This window comes from Wyeomyia smithii, chromosome 2 (genome assembly GCF_029784165.1).
Source record: "Wyeomyia smithii strain HCP4-BCI-WySm-NY-G18 chromosome 2, ASM2978416v1, whole genome shotgun sequence".
NCBI classification, from domain to species: Eukaryota; Metazoa; Arthropoda; class Insecta; order Diptera; family Culicidae; genus Wyeomyia; species Wyeomyia smithii.
Window position 1 is genome coordinate 185,586,736 of NC_073695.1, and position 24,426 is coordinate 185,611,161.

Sequence of the window (24,426 nt, forward strand, 5' to 3'; positions counted from 1 at the left end):
TTCTTTCACTATTCAAAAACCGATCGCCATCGTCGAGCAAAATAGCGCATAAAATCGTCTAATAAATTGCAATTAACATGTATACACGAGCGGTTAAACAGCAATAATGCTTTGGGAAAACCAACGGTATGCCGTGAGCATATTTCCCGTGGGGCGTTATCTGCCCTGGTCACCTGTCTCATAACTACAGGTCGATTCCACTTGAACTGTAGTTATGAAAAATATGAAAAAAAAACATTGGGTAATAGCCAGATTGACATATTGAGTTGCTTCGTGGAGTCGGATATTCAACATCTAGAGCGAGAATGTTATGATATGAGTTAGTTCGTAACAACTGGAAACAATTTATCTTTCTCGGATCAATTTTTTCTGACCATACACTGCGACAGTTAATCTCATATATAAGTGTTAATTTGAATCGAAATAGACACCTGATATCATTTTCCATAATAGATGTTTACGCACTAGTGCAGCGGTTCTCAAACTTCATTGTCCGCGTACCCCTTGGCGATATTTTTCGAATCAATTGTACCCCGTGGTTTGGAATGTTCTGTAATAGGTCATGTTGTGGAATGTTGGAATGTAGTAATAGGTCATGTTGTGGCAGTCTAGTTCAGGTTTAAAAAAATTGTACTATGTTTTTTTTATTGCTACAGTCATGTTTTAAGAGAAAATTTGAGCAACAAATGAAGTGTTGTGAATAAAAATGGCTTTGTTCGCTATTGCTGATTTTTCTTTCGCATCCCCCCTGAAGGCTTTCGCGTACCCCAGGTTGAGAACCGTAAATAAAAACGTTATATACGTTTCCAAATAATTCTTAAGCTTGAGCTTGAGCTTTGACGACCACACATTTCGTAGTTGATCCTCTGTGGTGGATATGAGCTAGTGAATTTGCACAAAAAAACACTATAAAATGGCTAATTTGAGATTGATTTACCATCTTTCAATGTACAACAATTCAGTAGCTTCCGCTTTTGCATAGATAGATAACGGCGCCGGCTATGTGCTCACGGTCGGTTAGAGAAGAAAAGAAGGAAGTGCTACAATCGTTGTTGCCAGAGACCGAGTTTGCCTAGGGAGCCTATACATCGAGAGAAGACAAGGCGCTCACCGTTATGGGAACTGTCACACCAAAACGAATAACGGCAATACTAAATCATACAGTTCATCCGTTCTGGTGTTGCCAGTTGCCATAACGGTGAGCGCCTTGTTTTCTCTCGATGTGTAGGCAGTGATGCCACATTTTCGTCTGTAATTCGGAGCTCAAAATATCTTGTCACCTTGGTAAAATTTCAAAAAATCTGTATAAAAATTTGCATATGTACTGGACATATCCTTCTCGAAGAAAACGCATTATAGCTTGTTTAACATTTATCCCGTGACTCATTCATGCACACGTTTAATTTACGACCCCATGAAAACTAAAAAAATCTGTATAAATCTGTATTATTTCCAGAAAATCTGCAATCTGTATGTGCAGATGTCTGTATGAAAAATACGCAAAAAATCTGTGAAAATGCAGATAAATCTCTATATGTGGCATAGGGTGGGAAATCGTTATATGGAAAAAACGAAACTTGATAGCAGAAAGCCAGAACCAAGTTTTTTTTGTTCTGTTTGGAGCCCCAAACAATCCTAAATTTATCGGAAGCCGATTGGTTTTGTCTCCGCTTGGCGCATTGCATTTCAAATTTATATGGAAATTTGTATGAAAAAACCAACTTTTATGTATTTAACATTCTAAAGAGCTCAAAATGGCTAAAACCATAGGTTTCGTAACTTCAAATAGTAGATTTTTTGATGCCTGACAACTTGGCCGAAGACATCAAACAGCTAATGAGTCCCAAAAAATACTAGAGCTGTTCAAAGTAGAGTATGTCGAAATTTATGTTACAAATCATTTTTTCTGCCAACACTGCCAGTGTACCGGCTTCAGTCAGATTTCCATCAGAAGTAACCTCTGAAACACGTTGTAGATTATTCCTACGCCTAGAATATTGACCTAAATTTGTTTGCTTGATCCAGCTGAGTGTACAAACTCCTACTGACGCCGGTACATTAATAATGTTGGCAGAAAACAAGATTTTCTGCATTTAAATCGACATACTCAACATTGAACAGCTATAGCTCTTCTTAGGGACATTCTGGCTCTTCAGTGTCCTCTGCAAAGTTGTTAGGCATCTAAAATACTATACTTTAACATAATGTAGTGCATGATTAGAGCATTTTTGAGCTCTCTAGAAAGGCAAATGCAAAAAAGTAGGTCCCATATAAATTTTCATACAAATTTGACATGCAATGCGCCAAGCGGAGACAAAACCAATCGACTTCCGGTAAGTTTAGGGTTGTTTGGGACCCTAAAAGGAACCAAAAAAACTTGGTTCTGGAAAATCGATCACTTTTCCTCACACTAATGTGGCATCACTGTGTGTAGGCACTCTAATAGCGATTTTTTTTATTCCACCAGCTCACCTCGTTTTGACCTAGAAGCAACCTAGCTGCTGTACCTTCTTTATTCGCTCGATTTTGACCTAGTATTGACCTGGGGTGCTGCCCGAACATCTTCAACCCACCACCGCACGTACTTAGTACGTAATCAATTAACTGGCATTATCTGCATTATCTGGTCTTTCTTACTTGCATCGAAAATCGCTATGTCGTTTCTTCATTCCTCGGCAGATTTGCCCTGACGCATGTGGAATAAAAAAATTCGATATAAATTTGCCTCAGTACTCTAACAACTTTAACGAAAATGGAGGTTTCTTTGTCACCGTGGTAAGCCTTTTTTCTACTCGCCTTTATATAGACTCTACTGCTCTTCTTTGCCGAGCCTCGTTAGTTACCCTGCAATTATAGTAGTTATCGGCAATTATTAGTACCTGGAGAAATATTCATTCAACTAAGTGATTTTTTTCTGGAATTCAGTGTGAGGAAAGGGATAAAGTGGGGGTATGGGAGAACACCTGAGAATTAACAAACCATGCGTGAAAAACTCTTCGACATCGAACGGTCTGATTCTACTTGGATTCTAACTCATGACCATTCGATTTAAAAGCAGACTCAGTAACTTTGAGGTTACGAGCTCCTCTAATAAATGGTGCAACTCTCAGAATTACTGCGGAAAACATTCAAAATATTTTGCTAAATTTCCTAGTTGTTGGCACCTGGTCGTTATGCTTTGGAGGCCACCACAAAAGTTGCAAATGTTGACGTCACGAATCGTATCTACAATATGCTTTGGTTACCAAACAAAATCCAAGGAAAGATTTGCTTTATCTTTGCACGTACTTTGACGTGCGAAAGAGAGAAGAGCAGAGAAACACTCTCTCAAACTAATCAAATGATGTCAAATTTCCTGGAAAGAGTTTAGAAAAAAAAAAGAAATAAATTAGTAAATGAGCCGGCCGAGACATTTCTGTACGATTTAATTTTGCCTAATGCAGAAATTGGGTTGTGGAGAAAAATGGCAACAAATGCAACTGGATAGGTATCGTTTTCCAAACTGAAGTTCATCAAAAACGAGCAAAAAAAAACAAAATGACCAACACTAAGTTCACCAGTTTGTTGCTGCTAAACATTGAGAATTCAATCTTGAAAGAAGTTGGTGTTGACGATACAACACTTGTCAACATAAAAAAAATAACTTATACAAGATGGCATTTCAAGTATTCAGATAACTTTTTGGATATATTTTATTTCAATTTTATTAAAACTATATCAATCCTTCGACACCCTTCCTTTAACTTATATTTTTGTACGACATATTTGTTAATTTAAATTTTGAGCCCCCACGAGTTGCTTGACTCCGAGACCACCGCAACACTAAATTAGGCCCAGCTTCCCGCAATAATATTACTACAATGAAAATGTTCGTTATTCGAAATATGTGTGCTGCCGCTTTTCGCATAACAGTCCTATGGAAAATTTGGGTGTTTTCTTGTTTTTTTTTTTTTTTTTTTTTTGCGGGAATGGGTCCATTTTGGCATGCTTTTCAAGAATAGCCATTAAAAAAGTAAGATTTGCCACAATCTCGGTTTTTATGGCTAGTCTTGAAGAGCACGCCGAAAAGGTCCAATTCCCGCTGAAAACAAGAAAGCACAAATTTTTTTTTTTTTTTTTTTATTTAGGACAGTTATGCGAAAAGCGGCAGTGTGGGCGTGAGTAGTAGAAAATCAAGAAAACTGAGTCACAATCAGGTTTGTGAACGGCCAACACTTTCATTTGATTCGCATCGTTAGTGTGCGTCGAGTGTCGCAGTAGGCTTTCGCTCAGAAATATAGAACGACTGTTGGCTATCGCACACAGAACAAATGGTAGAATAACATTTGCGCATCGAGAAGATCCGAAATAAAATCACCTTTGAAAAAACTCAAAAATTGCTATTATTGTTCATAGCTATCCAGCTTTCCACGAGCGGTAATGGCGGACAGTGCACGCAGCCATTTTTGACGTTTTCTGTAGGTCAGGGAATTTTTAATCGTAGTAACGAAGTAGAAAATATCACAACATCGTAACGTGGCGTAGCAAAAAAGCTGGATACCATAATTCAACCACAGGTAAACAGACGTGCCTCTTCGAAGAAAAATCCTGAAAAATCTTCGTCCTTTTTCGAAACGATACACTCGTGCGCCACAATGTGAGCTTATTGCCTACTAACTACTTTTTGTAAAACGGTTTTTGTCTTTAATAATGGTTGTGCGCGCTTGCTTAAATTAACATCAGTGGCATTACTGACGGTTTTTGTCTTTGATAATGGATGTGCTTATAGCGACACTAGCGGCATTATTGCCTAATAAGCAAAATTTCAAAATGCTCGTTATTTTTCTGGTCGATGAAATCGTCATCGAGTGGCACGTCTGTTTGTCTGTGATTAAACTATATTTTTATTGTAAATACATCATATTCACATCAAGTATTATTGCCCAGAACAATAAAAAAACGTTGTTTTTGTCATTTTTACAATGAAAAACCCCCCGTTATGCGTCTTGAAGTGAAACTCCGTGCTTGAATTTTGCACAAATTTACAAGATAATTGTCTCAAAAATAATTGAATCTACCTTATCCATTCTCTGTTTTCACTGCAGAATACTACATGGTATTTTTTTCGGGGGTGCACTTTCATTCGTTTGGCGATGTTATTCTGTTCTATTTCTGTCTACTTAACTCTATCCAGTTTTCCACGAGCGGTAATGGCGGACACTACACGCAGCCCAATTTTCAATCACAGTAACGGAGTAGAAAATATAACAACGTCGTAACGTAGCATAGTAACTTCAACAAACAATGGGTGTTTTATTATTTAAATTTCGTTGTGCACATGCGCGGATCAAAATAAACAAAACTGTTTAGGGGCCATCCACATACCACGTGGACAGCTTGGGGGGGAGGGGGGTTGGCTAATGTCCACGGTCCATACAATTTTTCTAAAATTTATATGGACAGTTGTCTACGGAGGGGGAGGGGGGGGGTCAAAATCGTTAAAAATCTGTCCACGTGGTATGTGGATGGCCCCTTATGAAAGTTGCTATGCTACGTTGAAATTTTTTTAATGTTTTTCACTCCGTTATTGCGATTTAAAATTACCCGACCTACAGAAAACGTCAAAATGGGCTGCGTGCACTGTCCGCCATTACCGCTCGTGAAAACTGGATTTCTGTTGATAAATATTATTACAAGAACAACGATATAAGTGATTTCCGCTTACAATTTAAGCAACGATTAGGGAGAAAACGTTCACTGACAAGAACGCGTGCATCCGGAACAAGTTACGAGGAAGTAATCGTCTGCCGGACCTGTTTCAAATATTAAAGGAACCATTCAAATATTACATATCGCGGAATTTGGCAGTTTTCAATACCCACCCACCCTCACGTAACGCAATTTTACATGTTTTACACACGCAAAATAACGCTTCGCTGAATAACCCCCCACCCCTGAGCGCGTTAAGTATTATATGAATGATCCCAAATAAGGGTTTCTGCACGCAGCCAAATTACAGTCCAAACTACAAGGCATTAACTGTAGAACTGTTTGTTATGACATTTCGTGCATGTGCGCATCTTGTTGTGATGTTTTTTGCAGTATATTCAAATTTTCTCTACGTATAATAGGAACAAAAATTCTCAAAGTAAATTTATCTACAAATACTTCTATTAAAAAAACAATTAACAGTGGTCCAAAATGGAAAAGGCTAAAAAAGGAATGTCAGATGAAGAACGATTGCAGCTGGCTGCAAAACTGGATAACGAGTTGGATCAATTCATCAATTCACTAGAAAAGCGACGTTACACGGAAGGTTGGCCAGAGGACCGTTGGGAGGAGGTAAAACTTCAAACGAATTTTAAAATGATCTTATAATGTTCCTATGTTTAATCCAGGAAATGGCGAAGCACCCATTTTTCATGCAAAAGCCACCGGAACCAGGTGAAGAGCTTAGTCCACTGATGGAAGGATTGCAGCAGCTCAAATATGACCCCGCAGAAAATACAGCCCAAGAGCTAGCCGATGCGTACAAGGACGATGGGAAATTCTATATGCAACACAAAAAGTTCCGCATGGCTGTTCTGAGTTACACGGAGGCATTGAACTTTGAACTGGCGGATACGGAGTACAAAGCAGTTCTGTATAACAACCGAAGCGCAGCAAACTTTTTCATCAAAAACTATCGGTCATCTCTGTTGGATGCCCAAAAAGCTTTCGAATTAAAGCCAGACTACGACAAAGCCCGCTGGAGAGCTGCTCAATGTGCTAGTCTACTGAATAAGTATGAACAGTGCGTTTGTCTGTGTGATCAGATTTTAGATCGAGACCCGGGAAATGTACTAGCACTTGAACTTAGAAAAACTACTCTAGCCAAAAGAGCATCTAAGGAACGTGACGCACGTAAAGCCGCTCAGGCCGAACGCAATAACCAGGCTCAACAGATGAGGACGATAGAACAGCTAAGAAAGCGTAAAATTAAGTTCGAAGAACATGATGCATTGACAAATGTTAAACGCTTGAAACCTCGGCTTGCTCCTTTGGAAGATTTTATGGTAGAAGCTGATAGTAATGGAGTTCTTCACTGGCCAACAGTGTTTTGCTACCCTCAGTTTTTGAGTACCGATTTTCAACAACAGTTATCTGAAGAATACACGTAAAAATTAGCAATTCCATAACTATTATCAAAAATTAATCTTCGCTTTTTACAGAATGGAAGAAGTTCTTATCAACATGTTTGAGGAACCGCTAAACGGAGACGAAGATGGTGTGTATCTGCCTCATAATTTAAATATTTATTATGAAGACCGGTTAGCTGGCTGTGTACATAAGGTGGACACGAAAAAGCAAATAAAAGATATCGTTCAAGAGAAAAGGTCAGTTGTTTGTCAATGAAACGCGACAATCATGGTATCAACTGCCAAGAAACCAAATAACTTCTGTCATGTAGATATTTTGGTCACAATCCATGAATATATTTTTTCAGATTTTACGTTTACGAAGGAACACTGGTGTTTTTCATCCTCCCCAAAGATTCGTCACAGGAACGAGAGTTTTTGAACCAAAAACGAGTACCACTAAGCTAAGAACAATAAACCAAATGCCTTTTGTAGCCGAACTTGCAATATTGCACTGTTTTTACCACAAAACATTCATAATGAAATCCAAATTTAAACTAACTTATCCATAAATATCAAATAAAGTTTTTTTTATTTAAAACAAGCTAACTATTATTGTTGTTTTTGTAATTTATCGGTTCTCATCCTGGAAGACCAGCGCGCGTCCGCCCATCTTCATATAAAATAGACTGGGACACGGTTATATGAAAACTAAGCGATTGTGTTATTTTTTCGCTCCCATGCACTTTTCGTGTTTCTTATAGGTCCTGTAACAACTGTGTAACTTTTCAGATCGATCGGCGGAACTATATGTTTCCATGCGGTTTTATATGGACAAATCCACTTTTTTTAAAACTTACTCTCTAGAGATGTACAGTTGGCTCCGATCTTTAGAATTTTTCCCGGGAAAATTTCCTACAAATATTATGTTTCGATATATTACTAGGAGCCAACTGGACATCTCTAGAGAATAAGTTTTGAAAAAGTGGATTTTCCCGTATAAAATCGTATGGAAAGTTTCAAAATTGGGCGCGAAAATATAGTTCCACCGATCGATCTGAACAGTTGTTATAGGACAAATGAGGAACACGAAAAGTGCATGGGAGCTAACGTTTATATTTGTCCCACCCTAATATACGAGCTAGGCGAGAGCCTGGGAGAGTTAATTGTACCTGCCAATAAATGTTTGTGTGAGAGAACGTTCAACAAAAGACATTGCTCCGCAATAAAGCGGATTATTTTTGAACTAATGTAATGTTTTTTTAATGATACGAACTACACATTTTGTACGGTTACTCTGTCAAAACTTAGACGTCATAGTTAAAGGCATACAGAGCGCATGAGTAAATCATGTTTGGACACTCTTCTAGTCCAGACTACCTTGTCTTATACATACCCTAGAATCCGGTGTATCTTCCAGTGTATCCCTATACCAATTTTCTCGCTGTTAGTTAAATGGTCTGTCATCGCTATGCGGCATGTTTTCCTTTTTTAATTTAAATGATATTTGCTTCAATTTGCCCATTAAATATGATAGATTTTATTAGTTTCCTACAGTTCATTAAACGGTTACATTAAAGAACTTCATATATTTTATTTCTCTAAGCAGTATCTGTGTGTAGTAATAGTAATAGAAGCCAAAAGGGGTCTACGTTTTGCATGCTGCAGTCCGTTGACGTATTCTCAAGGAGCGCTGTAACGGTACTTCTTTGTGTTCGAAAGCATACTATTGTTTCACCCCTTCGTGCCTCGTCGTGTTCATCAAATCAACACACCATGTGATACGATTTTTATGCATTTTTAAAAAATATTTTTCTAACGTTATATAAACTTTCACTGCGGGTTACAAAAAATGTCTGTATTCTTGTGAAAAACAGCATCACAACGAAAAAAAGATACCTTCTCCTTATGTATGTAAATAAAAAGTGTTCTTCCCGTTTTTTTGTTTCCATCAGATTTTTCCTCGTTTTACATATGTTTGTCTCTTGATTTTATGTGTTTTCTGTGTATAGAGAGGCGAGCGTTCATTTTTATGTTTCATTTGTAAAATTGATTATATCATTCAATAGCATCGGCTATCCTGACGCACCAAATTTGCACAAGACTTACCTACATTTGGAAAAATTGGATGACTTTCAATAGATCTACCTTTCCTGGTATTGGGTCGTTCTAACAAGACTACCATTGCTGAAGGAAGAGGATCAACTAATTTGGTTTGAAACGCGGAAAGGTCATAATGCCAGGGAATGTAACCGAAATTAAAAGAATGTAAGGGGTCGAAGTTTTCAGGGAATTAGGTTGTCTGTTTGGAACGACCGCTCATTATACAACAATATTACAAGGTTACCCGAATCGTTTGTATCTTATGTGTTGTTATTTTCGCGTTTGTCATTTCACAGTTGCGAGATTTTTCTTCTTCAAGTTGATAATAATTTCGTTTTTCCCCATTCGTTCACGCTGTCGTTTTTATTACCTATCACATGGATCACAGAATTTTACCAGCATTAAAAGTGTAACAGCACAAATCTGACAGCAAATTGTTCATTCAACTAATTTTTGATTGGGTTGGGCGGTATCAAAAATTGTTACTGATTGGCTGTTTCTTCTATATTTCTTACTGTTTCTGGTCTCTCTGAATTGATCCAAAAAGCAACAATTGTAGCTTTAATTTCAACTGTTGTACCTGCATCAGCCATGAAAGAAAGTTTGGTGGTTAACTTTTTTGTTTTATTGCATTTCATTTGTGTTTGGTTGTAAACCGGGTCTCAATTAGTTGAGATATTTCGACCGAATTGTTTCGTTTAACGATTCTAGCTTAAAGAAAACTAAAATATAAACCACGTGGTTTGCTAGGAACAATTTGACGAATTTTAATTTTTCGATTTAAACATAATTTAATCAGTTTCCTTTTCTCTTGTATCAATATAAATACTTTTGGCATACATTTCTCGTGTCAATTAAATGTATTTTGTCATTTTCTAACTAGTAGTTATAAACAACAATAATCAGTCAGCCAGAGTATAAACAACTCCGAATCACACACGAATGTATTGTTCTAGTACTTATTAGCCATTGTAAATTAACGAAACATGTAGTTTGTAAGTGATAATAACAAATGAGAGTGTGTAAAAATGAGTTTCTTCTCTTGGTTGCGATACTTTTTTTCTTTTACACAACAAAGTGATGAGAGAGAGAAAAAGGAACGAGACGAGAGATTGAATATCGATCACAGTTCATTAAAGGCAATTTGGTTATGGGTTTCTTTCCTTTTTGTGTTCTTGTATGTAGCATGCTATTAAATATCGTTTTCGATTGTTATTTAATAGCATTTGCGTTTGCGAATTGCATGTGAAAATACTGTTTAGCCTTTGGAGAGGAAAAACGCACCAAGTTTTCGCTTACGTAGGAATATTCTAACAGTACTGTCGCGCAGGTGTCGATCGCGTTTTCCTAAATTACTCATAGGTTCGGTTATACTAGTTTTGAACTTTTCGCATTTTTTACGAGATTTAAGTCTCATCTCTTCATTTTTCTTTACGAAATAAAGAATCTTTATAATGTCACAACCGCCAAAACGGCTGTCCGATTTGTTTTTATCACATTTTGGATTTCCCATGCAGGATAAATATTATTAAAGAAAATACAAATAAAACAACATGGAATCAGACTAGATTTGTGTGAAGGAAATCCTTGATTTGCTCGCGATTTTCTTGTTTTACTACTACTGTCCTCAACTGACGACTGTTGATTACTGTTTGTTTAATGTTATATAATTTCTTTTGAAATAGTTTCAATATCTCATTTCATCTTCAGATTGATGCTTAAATTAAAATTCGTCTTTCTAATCATTCGCTGGTTTTCTTTTACTATTAGATTTCCTGGATGCTCGCGCGCGCTCTTTTTGTTTGTTTTCCTTTTAACGACAGGTACTGAAGTGAGAGTTTTATTAATGAGAAAATGACGCATTGTTCTCAGCTGGGTGTGTGTACGGAAAGAGGGCCGGCTCTTTGGAAAGCATCCCCTGCCGTACCCAGCTAAACAATGATCGTTTGTTTTAAAGGAATGTGACCTCTAAAATTACTACGTAGTTTACGTTGAGATAGAGACGAATGTGAAAGAGCTTTCACACAATTCGTTTCAAAACTTCCTAAAAACGTAGGCTATTCGATTCGCGCATTTTACGTTTTTTATGTGTCAGCGTATGTGCGTATGTCTCTAATAACTTAACGAACAATAAAAACGATGAATATCACAAATTTGAGAAAATAAAACAAAAAAGTTTCAAGTCTCTTGCCTTCATTGTGTGTTTGTTTTTCTTTACTCAATAATTGATTGTATTTCCTTATCTGCGTTCGCATATACCTTTATCTCTTGCTTTAGTGGAGACTATCTATTGCCCTATTTATCAACTTTCTTCTTCGTTTGTCTCGTTTTTATAGTTTTCTCGCGATATACTCATGAAAAGTTTCAAACGCTCGGCATCTCTATTGCTCTAACTTTTGTTTGGATCAATCTACCTTTTACATGATACGTTTGCCTATCTGATTTTATTTCTTATGGTGTTGCTTCAGGTTACCTTTGTAAATTGCAACCACCGCAGCAATTGCACGATGGACCAAACACCACTAACACAAAACGATAGCAATGATGTTTCGTGTTGGTTACTCGCTGGTGCTTTACGTACATATTTGTAGAAAATGTTTAGTACAAGTAATATTATTTTGCTCGCGTTCTCACGAAGGATTTGTAGCTTACATGAAGTCGATCAACCTTCCAATTTGTGTGATAAAACATCCTACTAGGACGTAATGTGATTTCCGTTTACTTATCATGTGTAGTTAAGAAAGTTTCATTTTTTAATTGTTCAATGATTGATTGCAACAGTTGACGCGGACTTTTATACTGTGGTTGATCGACTTATATTCGTTTTTTTGGATATCACATATGTATTTCGTACATTGCCCTATACGAAACAAAACTTGACGACGAGTGGGTTCGTACTGTCGTATATCTAACGTAAAAATTTATAATCTACTCCAAATGGTGTAATTTTTACTGCTGTACTCTGCGCATCATTTGTAGAATTTTATTAGGAAGCTTTAAATATTCCATTTTTATACAGCAATAGCCCGTATTAATGAGTTTTCTTTACTTTTCTGTGTAAAGTTAACGGAAGAAATAAAGCAATCATTTAGCTCATACCTGCTTCATAAATCGAAATAATTTTCCGTAATCGAGTTACATTTCTGATGCCATTCGATGATAAACTAAGTCATCAAAAAAATAGAAGGAATTAGAACCTGCAAGGTAGCTGAATACAGCTTTAATTATCTTGAATGTTGTTGTTGCTTTGCACATTTTCATTATTTCAAAAAAAGCAGTGGCATTAACACCATCGGAGAGATTTAAAACTAGATACGTTATCAATATACCTAAAACTGCAACACAACACAGCGTACAAGTGTTGTGCTAAAACTTTCCACGCTCACATAATGTTCGACATTTTGTATTCATTAAGAAATGCTGTTTGTACATAACATGTTTGATGAATAACACATTCGTAATAAAAATACGTAACTGCAGCTGTTAGCTATTAAACAAAATAATTCTTCTTTTGTTTTTTTTCGTTCACGATCAATCTAGTGAAGGTGAAATCAATATCCCAACTCGTACACACCTGCATCTGTTCATTCAGCTTGCCATGTTCAAGAGGTTGTCCTTTTTGCTCCACAAGGAAAATTATTCGGGAGAATAACAATTTTTACCAACTGACAGTTCATCTCACCGTCATCCACATTCATACATACATATCACGCCATCAAATAAAAAAAAACGAAAGCATTACTCCTCCTGCCTTTCATATCCACCCTAAAGGCTTTAACAACCATGGGGATAATCCTCCACTGACACCAACTGGCATGGCATCATGCCGGCCGGCGAGTACGAACCCATCTGTCGCCCGTCGTCAGCTCTGAAACGGAAAAGGCAAGAAAACGAAAGAAAAAGAAAAAAAAACACAAAAAATAAATCGAATTGTTTTCCTTTGTCCCTTACTAAATAGTAACGGACAGATACACAAGACCGAAATTAGGCGCTGGAAAATGCATAGTGTTACTATCTGCTTAAGTATGTAGTAGGCTTGCCCTCGACCGATAAACACCTTTTCTGAAGTGTGTTTTTAGAATGATACACACATGTGGTTTTGGTTAGTAATGTAAACGTGTAGTGTGCTTTTCCGATTCACTTATAGTTCTAACAAACATGCATGATTTAAGGTTTAAGTCATTAAGACAAACACTTTGAAGATTAACCTTCACTGGCTTGTTCAAATTTCAATTGGTTATTTAATATTTATTTATAATAATCGGCACAATTATTTATTTACGATAGTTTCGTTATACTGATCGCGAAAGTATAATCCTTAGACAAATCAGTAAAAAAATGTTAGAGTAGATAGGTATTACGTTATTCTAGAGCAAACAAAAATATGTCATCAAACATCTTATTAATCGGGTTAGTGAAGAGAATCCCGCTAAAATCCTTTGAATTAAAGAATGGAAAACTTTTGTTTTCCATTTAATGTGAAGTTGGAATTCACGTGCTTGGTTACGTTGAAAAAAATATTAGTCATAGAATTATACGGCGAGAACGGGAATGGTCATGGGTAGCGGAACACTTACTGTTGAACCGGAGGAACCACCGGTGGTGCTTGGGTTTGAGGTGGTGGAGGAGCTGTTGCAGGTGGATACGAATAGTAAGCTGTCGCAGCTGGAATCTGATACGATGACGCGAATGTACCCATGGTTCCCTGAACTCCTCCAAGTGGATCGAAGCCTGTGGCGAATCCAGCTGCTGGAATAGTTTGTCCTCCGCCAACAGCGGCGGCAGCCGCCGCAGCAGCTGCGGCCAACTGAGCGGGATAAGGATTAGCAGTACCAGCTGTAGCATAGTTATTGTTGTACTGCTGTTTGGGTTGATACGGTGGACGTCCTCCCGAGGGTTTCGGACCACCCTCAGTGCTATATTGATTATTCGGATTGTAGCGACCGTTCGGTTGAGATTGCTGCATGCCACCACCACCCTGATGGGGCTTATTTTGATAAAAACGTGTTCCGTTATGGCCACCAAAAGCTTGTGGTGCCCCGCCAACCATTTGATTGGAAAAATCTTCATACTGATTGTGATTCTGATAAATGTTCTTTGGATGGTATCGCATTTGTTGATGAGGTTCATAAAGCTGTTGTCCAGTCTGCTGTTGTGGTTGCGGTTGCTGTGGCTGCTGCTGTTGATAGCCACCGCCGCCATTAGCGTTCTTGTTCCAGCTATCTCCTCCGCTGCGATATCCACCGGGTCCACCAAACTTGCTCGGACCATTCATGCTATTGAAACGGTTTCCTCCAAGGCCACCGTTGCTTGGCGGTCCACCAAATCGATTTTCAAATGGTTTTTTCGGGAACATTCTTGAGCCTCCAAAACCATTCTGATCCGGGCGACCATAACCATAATTACTGGATGTCAATGCTCCTCGTACATTATATCGACAGCGCCCACCCTTTCCTCCGGGAACCTGTGAAAAAAAAAATCATTAATATTATTCTTTTCTAAATCTAAAAAACGAAAAAAAAATACCTGTTTTGCCATCTCAATCAGCTCCGTAGTAGGTTGCTGTCCTGCTTCTTCCAGAACCGAAAGCAGCTCCCTTGCCTGACGACCGTTGCCTGGAGTGAAGAAAGTGTAAGCCGTTCCAAATGAAGAACAACGTCCTGTACGACCAATGCGATGAATGTAATCTTCTGACGAATTGGGGTAATCAAAATTGATAACATATTTCACATCTTCCACGTCAAGTCCTCTAGCTGCCACATCTGTTGCTACCAAAATGGTACTTTTTCCGTGCCTGAAGTCCTGTAGCACATAATCACGCTCCGACTGGGACTTGTCCCCGTGGATAGAAGTTGCTCCGTACCCGTCTCTGACAATGTTTTTGAGCAAATCTTCTACCTTCTTTTTTGTTTCCACGAAGATGATTATTTTGTTGTTAGCATCGCTTGCTATTTCTTTCAGTAGTGCTAGAAGTTTTCCCTCTTTTTCGTTTTCCTCGCAAATATCAACAATCTGATGAATATTATGATTTGCAGACAGATTAAGCGATCCAATGTTAATTTGAATGTAGTCATGTAAAAAGTCTTCCGCCAGCGCTTGAACCTCTTTGGGCCAAGTTGCAGACCACATCAGTACTTGCCGATCCGGTCGAATTTGCTCGATAATTTTGCGAATCTGAGGTTCAAAACCCATGTCCAACATACGATCCGCTTCATCTAACACAAGATATGTGCATCGACGGAGATTGGTAATACCGCGCTCTAGGAAGTCGATTAGACGACCAGGAGTTGCAATAACTACCTCAACACCACGCTCCAAGTCGCGTACCTGTAACGACCAAAAAAACAAACTCATGTACTTTTGAACTTCACGACCAAGCTCTGTTAGGTACCTGTGGTCCTTTCAACGCGCCACCGAAGATGCAAGTATACCGAATTTGCGGCTTAGAGTGTGTACCGAAGTCTCTCACTACGGTCTGGATTTGCTGAGCTAGCTCACGAGTTGGGGCAAGCACTAGAACTATGGGACCTTCTCCTCGTTGTAGTGGTTTCTGGTTTGCAATATGGACGATACCGGGTAACATATAGGCAAGCGTCTTGCCGGATCCAGTTTGCGCGATTCCGACCAAATCTCGACCAGATAATGCTATTGGCCAACCTTGCGCTTGAATGGCTGTCGGGGATGGGAAGCCTTGCTTTTCGATTTCATTCATTACGAAATCTGGGAAATTGCCTTCTTCAAAATTTTGCGCTGGATGTGGTACGCTATTGCCCATAACTGTGACTTGCATTCGTTCACGGAATGATTGGACTTCTTCTGGAGATCGATTTATAACATTTTGATGTGGTACATAGAAGTCTTTCTGGAATGGTTCCAGATCTTCCCAGATTGGTGGAACCAATGCTTGACCAGGGAATTTCGCTTTAAGCGATTGGATTTTAGCACGATCTTCTTTACTCATGTTGTTGAAATCAGGTTTTGGTCCGTAACCGTTGCGGTTGCCGTACGAATTTGGCATAGAGTTATACTTTTTCGGGCCTCCGAACGAATCTAACGGTTTATCAAAAAAGGGCTTTCCGCTGCCATTCATTCCCGGACCGCTACCGTACAACTTTGGTCCGCCGAATTCTTTTTTTATTGGCATTCCTCCAACTCCGGTAGGCCCGCCAAAGTTGTTGCTGCGGAACTTGTTAAACCCCCCGGGACCTCCGGATGGTCCATTGGGACCGCTACCGTACATTGGTTTTGGTCCACCGTACGCATTCGGATTAAACGGAGGAATTGGTGGAGGTCCACCAGGTTTGTTCATGAAATGTGGCTTGCCGCCGGGACCACCGCCACCACCACCGTAGAAGTCCGGTTTGTCACTACGTGGACGGAATCCTCCCGGATGGGGTTGACCGTTTCCTTGGAATTGCATGTTGTTAAATCTGGTATTTCGAGAATTAAGATATAAAACAAATTGATTCTTTACTTGTGTTACTTATAAGTATAAACGATGTCAAATACTATGAAGTTTCATCTCACAAAGACCCGTTTCAAAATTCACAATATTTCCAGAAATATAAGTAGATGTGCCTTTATTGCACAAATCTAAAATAGCCCTAAAAAGACAGGAAAATGAGGACCCAAACAAGTTCAGTAAATATGGGAAATCTTAAAATTGGATTTTTTCACGAAAATTAAAAAAGAAATTTTTTACGCAAATTTTCAAACGCGTTTTTCTCGGAACTATGAATTTTCAGTTGTGCCAGTATTGAATTCAACTGACGATATCTCCAATGCTAGAACTCGCACATAAGACTGGCGTTTCAGATCGGCTAACAGGGTGACGCGAGGAGCCCATCATCATTTTATCTTAATCCCCTGTGCGTTTCGAAAACACTGGAGGTTACCCCCGGAATGCGCATGTAGTATAAAACTCAATTAAAAAGGGTAGTTGCACCCTTCCAACACCGCAGTCTGATTCAATGTCGTGCAACACTGTTCCCTTTGCAAAAGGCTCAGACAAAGATGGGCACAAAAGAATAACAAACGAGTTTCTAGCAGTTTCTAGCCATTTGAAGAGCATTATTAATGCTGAACTTGCCTGTATTTAGTTATGTTGAGTTTAACATAAGATTTTCCCTAGCGTTCCTTCCAACACGCATTTGAATTACTGTGCTTTCAAATGTGAAATGATTAGCGAAAACTTTCAGATTAGTACTCGCCGTTTATTTTTCAAAGGTGTTACCTTTCACCACGCGTCATGTTCCCATCTACTCAACAGTATCGCCCTTCACTTCACATACATTTTTTTCATGTAGTACTATACAAAATCCATTACACAACGAATATGTAATATAAAGTAGTGTCAATAAGAAATAAGTACCTATCAGTACTGAATTTGTTCAATCATGCCCAAATTGAAGGTAGACCCTATGAAGTATAGTTTAACAATAATGAAGATACCAATTTCAAACAGTGAAATTAACAGAAACGCTGAGTTAGAGTATTGTAGTTAAATCAAGATTTATGCCAAAAGGACACCAACTCCGAATAACATAATACATCATTATTCACTCAGACTTTAACCAACTGGCCAACTTAAAAAATATAATGAAATTAGTAAAATGAATCTAAAATTAATTTTATTGTAACTATGTATAAGAGCCAAGTAAAACAGCAAAAAAAGGTATCAAAATTGGTAATTCGTAAGCAAACTCTTGCAAACATAAATTACACTGGTTAATTTTTGAATTCAGATTTTTTTCAAAATTACAAGTTGAAAATATCTAATCATATACAATGTCTCATTCGTGAAATAAGATAAAACATGTAAATCATTATTTACATTTATTGCTTAATACCTGCAAAAATTTAAATCTCACCTTCTCGGGCTTTCTCTTCCTTGCGAAGCCGACAGAAACAAGTTAGCAGAAAAAAAAACTTTAATACTGCTGCAACTAGTCACTATTATAGCACTTTACACTATAGTTTTTCCTTCTCCGCTTTGCTTGTAGTTGGTGCTGCGCTGTATTTCCTGTGCTCTCACGGTTACAGCAATTTTCGAACAATGCAACACGACGGAACGTTTAGTTGAACGAGTATGCTGCGATTGGCTTCTGGGAATAAGAAAAACTTGTGGTGCTACTGCTGCACTTTTGGTGCTCCGCTTTGGGGCACACTCGATGAAAAAAAGATGGCGTCGAATGAAGAAATTTTCTAGTTCAATTGAATTTCGCACTGTCAGCCTCACTTTCGTCTACAAACACTCGCTTTACGTTTCACTTTACACTTGAGCTTTGATGGAAGTAGAATATAATAGTTTAACACCAAAATTGTGGTGTTTCAAAACTCGACTTTGAAACTTTTGTGAAAATTGCTGCAAACCTACAGCGGAACGCACCAAGCACACACCTTGTTCGGTCGAGGAGAGAAAGCCGAGAGAAGAAGAAAACTTGTAACAGCAGGAACAGCAGCCACAGCAGCACAGTAGCTAGAAGGGATGCCAGATCACTTGTTTCTCGGAACACTTCGAAGACTTCGAGCGATTGCAGCCAAAAAGTACTAATTAACACTGTCAAGCCAGAATTCGTTTTTGCGTTGTAGCTACACACTTTTGTCCTGTAGCTGTTTTTCTATTTTTTCGCCTTTTGCACCAAAACTACACTTTTTCTGTCCCGGACAAAAATACAGGGTGTAATTTGCTATTTGCAAATTACAAGAACAAAGAACAAAAACAAATGCTGCCAAATGCCTTATATGAAAATAAATGACAGCTGACTGTAGCTTCGTTTTACCGTACGTTTTGAAACGGTAGGTTTGGTGCACACACCAAAAAGTCTCTTCGTGGTTCAGCAAAACATTTTGCTGAAAGTATATCAGGTAACCTGTTTTTAGCTGATTCTCAGCAAGAAGCAAAGCAAAGCCTTGGTGCTACATTCCGTATCGGAACTCGACCTTCTGTTTATTATATGCAGACTTCGCAGCCAACTGTTAAGTTTACAGCACAATTGCGGACCTACACGGTAAGAAAGGAAAACCCATTAATGGGTACTTTTTCAACCATTTCGCCAAAAAGTGAGCTAACCCATTTAGTGGGTAAACTCGGTTTACCCATTAACGGGTTTACCGATTAAACGTCAAAAACTGGGTACAATTTCACTCATTTTGAGAAACGAATTGTCTCAAGGAAATGGGTGAAAATTTACCCATTATTAAATAAACGGAAATTTTGTGATTATCATTCAAAAAAAAAAAAAAAAAAAATAGAAGAGAAAGTGAAATCATCAATTGTCAGAATCGCTATTCTCTGCAACAAAGCCAATACCATACGGATAGTGAACATTCTAGACCCAATATAAAAAAAATCTCACATTGTAAAATTCAATACTAGATATAACATACTGTTTACATTGCAACTTCTTAAACGACGCAGTATCGAACCTCTTTTAAAGTCCTTCCATGGCAATTGCTGACAAATAATAAACAAAACAGATCGTAGCAGTAACACTGGCGAACAAATCAACAGAGCTAAAACGACGCTCGAAGTTTTTTTTTCACCCATTAAAGGGTAAACAAATGACCCTTTTTTTCTAAGAACATGCCTTTCTAATGCGTACAATTTTACCCATTCCACATTTTTAAATTTACCCATTTTTTCGACATCCGCATATGACAGAAAAAAATGGGTACAACGATACCCATAAATGGGTTTTCGACTTTTACCGTGTAGCGCTACGATCCTATTGACACTAACAGTCTCTTCCGAGCCGAGACTCGAACCTACGACGACTGGCTTGTTAGGCCAGCATCGTACCTCGAAACCAACTAGGAGAGTCTGATTCACAGCACTTTTTCCAAAATGTTGCTGGAACTCATTTTCACAATTTGCTAAATTCAGCTTTCCACGAGCGGTAATGGCGGACAGTGCATGCATCTCATTTTGACGTTTTTTGCAGGTCGGGTAATTTTCAATCGCAGTAACTGAGTGAAAAGCATAAAAATTTTGCAAGCTTTAATAAACAGTTTTGTTCATTTTGATCCGCGCATGTGCACGACAAAATTTAAATAACAAAACGCCCATTGTTTGTTGAAGTTGCTATGCTTAAATGGGCTGCGTGCACTGTCCGCCATTACCGATCGTGGAAAGCTGGATTCAATTCAGTAAATTTATTTTTACCGTAAATCAGTATTTAATTGTATTATTCATGAAAATACAACAAAACAATTTGCTGAATTTGGGGTCAGACATTACTGATACATGGCAAAATATTTCCAATATTCGATATTACAAAGTATAATTCGTTGCATTTTTAAGGCATCCTTTAATCTATATCACAACTCCTTGACGTCACATTACCGTCGGTGTAACAAATAAACAAGGGGGTGATGTCAAGCAGTACATAAAGTTTTTTTACGCGGGGGTTACTTACCCTTAAAAAAAACCGCGTAAAAAATCGCGTTAATTCGAAAATCCACGTAAAAAAAACCGCGTCAATTAAAAAATCCGCGTAAAAAAACCGCGTTCATTAAAAAATCCGCGTAAAAAAACCTCGTTTTTTAAAAATCCGCGTAAAGTAGTCCAGCAAGAAGGGCTTTAGAAAAAACCCGAGACACTCTAGAACCAGTATTTAAAATTGTCCTCTTTGACGGTCATTCCGGATCTTTCGGTGGGCGGAGAGTATTTTTTGGACTAAGTCTTTTACTAGATAAACGTTTCTGGTTCCAAACCCACGTTAATTCGGAAATTCGTGAAAATTTTTCTGAATTAGCGCGGTATCGCGTAAAAAAAACCGCGTTAATTCAAAAATCCGCGTAAAAAAACCGCGGTAATTCAAAAATCCGCGTTAAAAAAACGCGTTAATTCAAAAATCCGCGTAAAAAACCACGTAATTCAAAAATCCGCGTAAAAAAACCTCGTAAAAAAAAACCGCGTATAAAAAAACCGCGTAAAAAACCTGACTGTATTGTCGTAACCCAATATGGCGTCGTTTGTTTTGTTGTTGTTGAGAGCAGCTTTCTGTAGTAATGTTGAAAACTCTAACCGATCCATCCAACTCAGAGATGTTGTCTACAAGTAACAAGCTCCGAACAGCATTCCTTAAGGACTTACGCGCTCCGTCCGTGAAATACATTTAGATGTGCAGAAGTGGCGAGAACACTGATTCTTGTTTCGATTGGCTTCCAGAAGCAAGCAGATTGCATAATCTGCTTGCGGAGATTATTCCGCACCATCGACGTTTAATCGTGGAGAATTTTGAAAATAAAACTATACAGCTTTCCACGAGCGGTAATGGCGGACAGTGCACGCAGCCCATTTTGACGTTGCTGTAGGTCAGAGAATTTTCAATCGCAGTAATAGAAATAGAACAACATTGTAACGTAGCGTAGCAACTTCAACAAACAATGGGCGTTTTGTTATTCAGATTTCGTCGTACGCATGCGAGGTTCATAATAAACAAAACTGTTTATTAAAGTTGCTATACTACGTTGCAAAAATTTTATGTTTTTCACTCCATTACTGCGATTGAAAATTACAGGGCCTACAGAAAACGTCAAAATGGGTTGCGTGCACTGTCCGCCATTACCGCTCGTGGAAAGCTGGATTAGCAAGTTTGGGATCTGCGTAGCCGCAAGATTACAGAGTTCGCTTTGTCAAGCGAATGGTCGTGGGCTCGAATCTTAGTAGAACCAGGCCGTTCGATATCAGAAAGGAACTTGAACATGGGTTTATTCTCAGGCTCCCCACCAGCTTCCCTTTCTTCACGCTGAAACCTATAATACCTTTGCAAGACTTTCGCTTGAATAAACCACTCTTATAAAAAAACTCGCCAGAAGGACGCACGACGCAACTTCTCCAGTGAATTATAATTGGTGATATTTGACAGGAGGTACAAGGCTCGATATAGTTGAACAGTAAGCGTGGAAAAGGAAAGGGTAACATCACATTACACACAAGCACTGATAAAAAAAATAAAAAGCATGCCACTTCTCCATAGCGGTATTGCTAATAATGAAAGTACGGGATACAGCAGGCACCCGGCCATATCTCACAATAGATAGATTAACGGTTCTGGTCGCAGTGAGAAAGTCCATACAGGGACAAAAATTAACAAGTTTTTCACACAATCCGAGCTGCATTATTCACATGTGAGTTGAGAGTACATCTTTAAGGCCTAAACACAATGGCTACGTTGCGACTGCGTTTGCGGCAATTTGACAGTTAGCCCATGATGTATAAAGACATGGTGTAACGGTATGTCAAAAGCAGAATCAGCCATATTGAAGCAAAAAATTGTCAGAGAGTAAGTTTGTTTATAAACAACTAGTGCATTGAAATTATCGCATCTTCATTAGTATTCTAAATATGGCAATGCTACGTACCTTGCTACCAATATTCATTCATTTAAGGAACAATTTTTAACTTACTTACCTTACCAGTCAGCTCCAGGCCGAAGTGTCCCTTGCTGTTCGAAGAAGTCGTCTCCATTCAACTCGGTCCATGGCTGCAGCTCGCCAGCCATGTCGTCTGCGGAGGCCCCGCAGGTCGTCTTCCACTTGATCGAGCCACCTTGCTCGCTGCGCGCCCCGTCGCCTTGTTCCAGTCGGGTTGTTATCAAGAACCATTTTCACCGGGTTGTCGTCCGACATCCTAACGACATGCCCAGGCCACCGTAGTCTCCCGATTTTCGCCGTTTGAACGATGAGTGGTTCTCCCAGCAGCTGGTGCAACTCGTGGTTCATCCGCCTCCGCCATGATCCATCTTCCATCTGCACTCTACCACAGATGGTACGCAACACCTTTCGTTCGAAAAGCCCAAGGGCGCGTTGGTCCTCCACGAGCATAGTCCAGGTTTTGTGGCCGTAGAGGACTACCGGTCTGATCAGTGTTTTGTAACTGGTTAACTGGTTAACTTCGTGCGGCGGCGGATTTTATTCGAGCGGAGCGTCCTCCGGAGTCCAAAGTAGGCACGATTTCCTGCCATAAGGCGTCGATGAATTTCTCTGCTGGTGTCGTTGTCAGCAGTCACCAGTGAGCCCAGGTACACGAACTCGTCTACCACCTCGATTTCATCACCGCTAATATGAATTCGTGGCGGGAGGTTGACACTGTCTTCTCTGGAACCTCTTCCTCTCATGTACTTGGTCTTCGATGCGTTTATGGCCAGTCCAATTCGCCCGGCTTCAGCCTTCAGTCTGATGTACGTCTCCGTCATCTTTTCAAGGGTTCGTGCTACAATATCAATGTCATCGGCGAAGCCAAAGAGCTGAGCAGACCTTCTAAAAATCGTGCCACTCGAGTCGATACCAGCCCTACGTATCACACCTTCCAATGCGATGTTGAATAGCAAGCACGATAATCCATCACCTTGCCGTAACCCTCTTCGACATTCGAAGGAACTCGAGAGTGTCCCCGAAACTCGAACTACGCACATCACCCGATCCATCGTCGACTTGACCAACCGTGTCAGTTTATCCGGAAAGCCGTAATCGTGCATAATCTGCCATAGCTGGTCTCGAACGATTGTGTCGTATGCCGATTTAAAATCGATGGACAAGTGATGTGTGGGCACGTTATACTCACGGCACTTCTGTAGGACCTGCCGTACCGCGAATATTTGGTCCGTGGTGGCGCGGGCACCCATAAATCCCGCTTGGTATTGCCCCACGAATTCCCTTGCAAACGGTGATAGTCGACGGCACAAAATTTGAGAGAGTACCTTGTAGGCGGCGTTCAGCAACGTGATTGCGCGGTAGTTGCAGCAATCCAACTTGTCGCCTTTTTTGTAGATGGGGCACACTGTACCCTCCATCCACTCCTCCGGTACTACCTCCTCCTCCCAAATCTTGGCAATAACCCAGTGTAGCGCCTTAGCCAGTGATTCACCACCGTGTTTTAACAGCTCGTTGGGGAGTTGGTCAGCTCCAGCGGGTTTATTGTTTTTCAGCCGGCCGATCTCCTCGCTAACCTCCTGGAGGTCAGGGGCTGGGATTCTGTCGTCATTTGCGCGTACACCGAGATCTATTACCACTCCGTCGTCGTCCTCTGCTACATCGCCATTAAGGTGCTCATCGTAGTACTGCTTCCACCTGTCAATCACCTCACACTTGTTCGTGAGAAGGTTGCCGCCCAGGTCCCTGCACATGTCGGCTTGTGGCACATAGCCTTTGCGGGAACAGTTCAGCTTCTCGTAGAACTTTCGTGCGTCATTCGCACGGTACAGTTCCTCCATCGCCTCGC

At 39.5% G+C, this 24,426-nt stretch overlaps 2 protein-coding genes across 3 annotated transcripts; one reads left to right on the plus strand and one right to left on the minus strand.

The window, feature by feature from the left end:
- Nucleotides 1-6,034: 6,034 nt before the first annotated feature.
- On the plus strand, nt 6,035-7,700 carry LOC129722569 (DNA polymerase interacting tetratricopeptide repeat-containing, protein of 47 kDa). The gene is made up of 4 exons (XM_055676143.1): nt 6,035-6,321; nt 6,378-7,135; nt 7,191-7,355; nt 7,466-7,700. Exons 1-4 carry the CDS (start codon nt 6,181-6,183, stop codon nt 7,563-7,565), a joined length of 1,164 nt encoding a protein of 387 aa, XP_055532118.1. The 5' UTR covers nt 6,035-6,180; the 3' UTR covers nt 7,566-7,700.
- A 913-nt stretch (nt 7,701-8,613) lies between these two features.
- Nucleotides 8,614-18,668, minus strand: LOC129720829 (uncharacterized). Of its 2 annotated transcripts, none has more exons than XM_055672637.1 (5): nt 18,071-18,668; nt 15,588-16,630; nt 14,727-15,523; nt 13,778-14,664; nt 8,614-13,068 (listed from the first exon to the last, which is right to left on the minus strand). In XM_055672637.1, exons 2-5 carry the CDS (start codon nt 16,618-16,620, stop codon nt 12,975-12,977), a joined length of 2,811 nt encoding a protein of 936 aa, XP_055528612.1. In that variant the 5' UTR covers nt 16,621-16,630; nt 18,071-18,668; the 3' UTR covers nt 8,614-12,974. The 2 variants fall into 2 exon arrangements, with proteins under 2 accessions (XP_055528612.1, XP_055528613.1); XM_055672638.1 differs by having other exon boundaries at nt 18,050-18,668.
- Between the last annotated feature and the right edge of the window lie 5,758 nt (nt 18,669-24,426).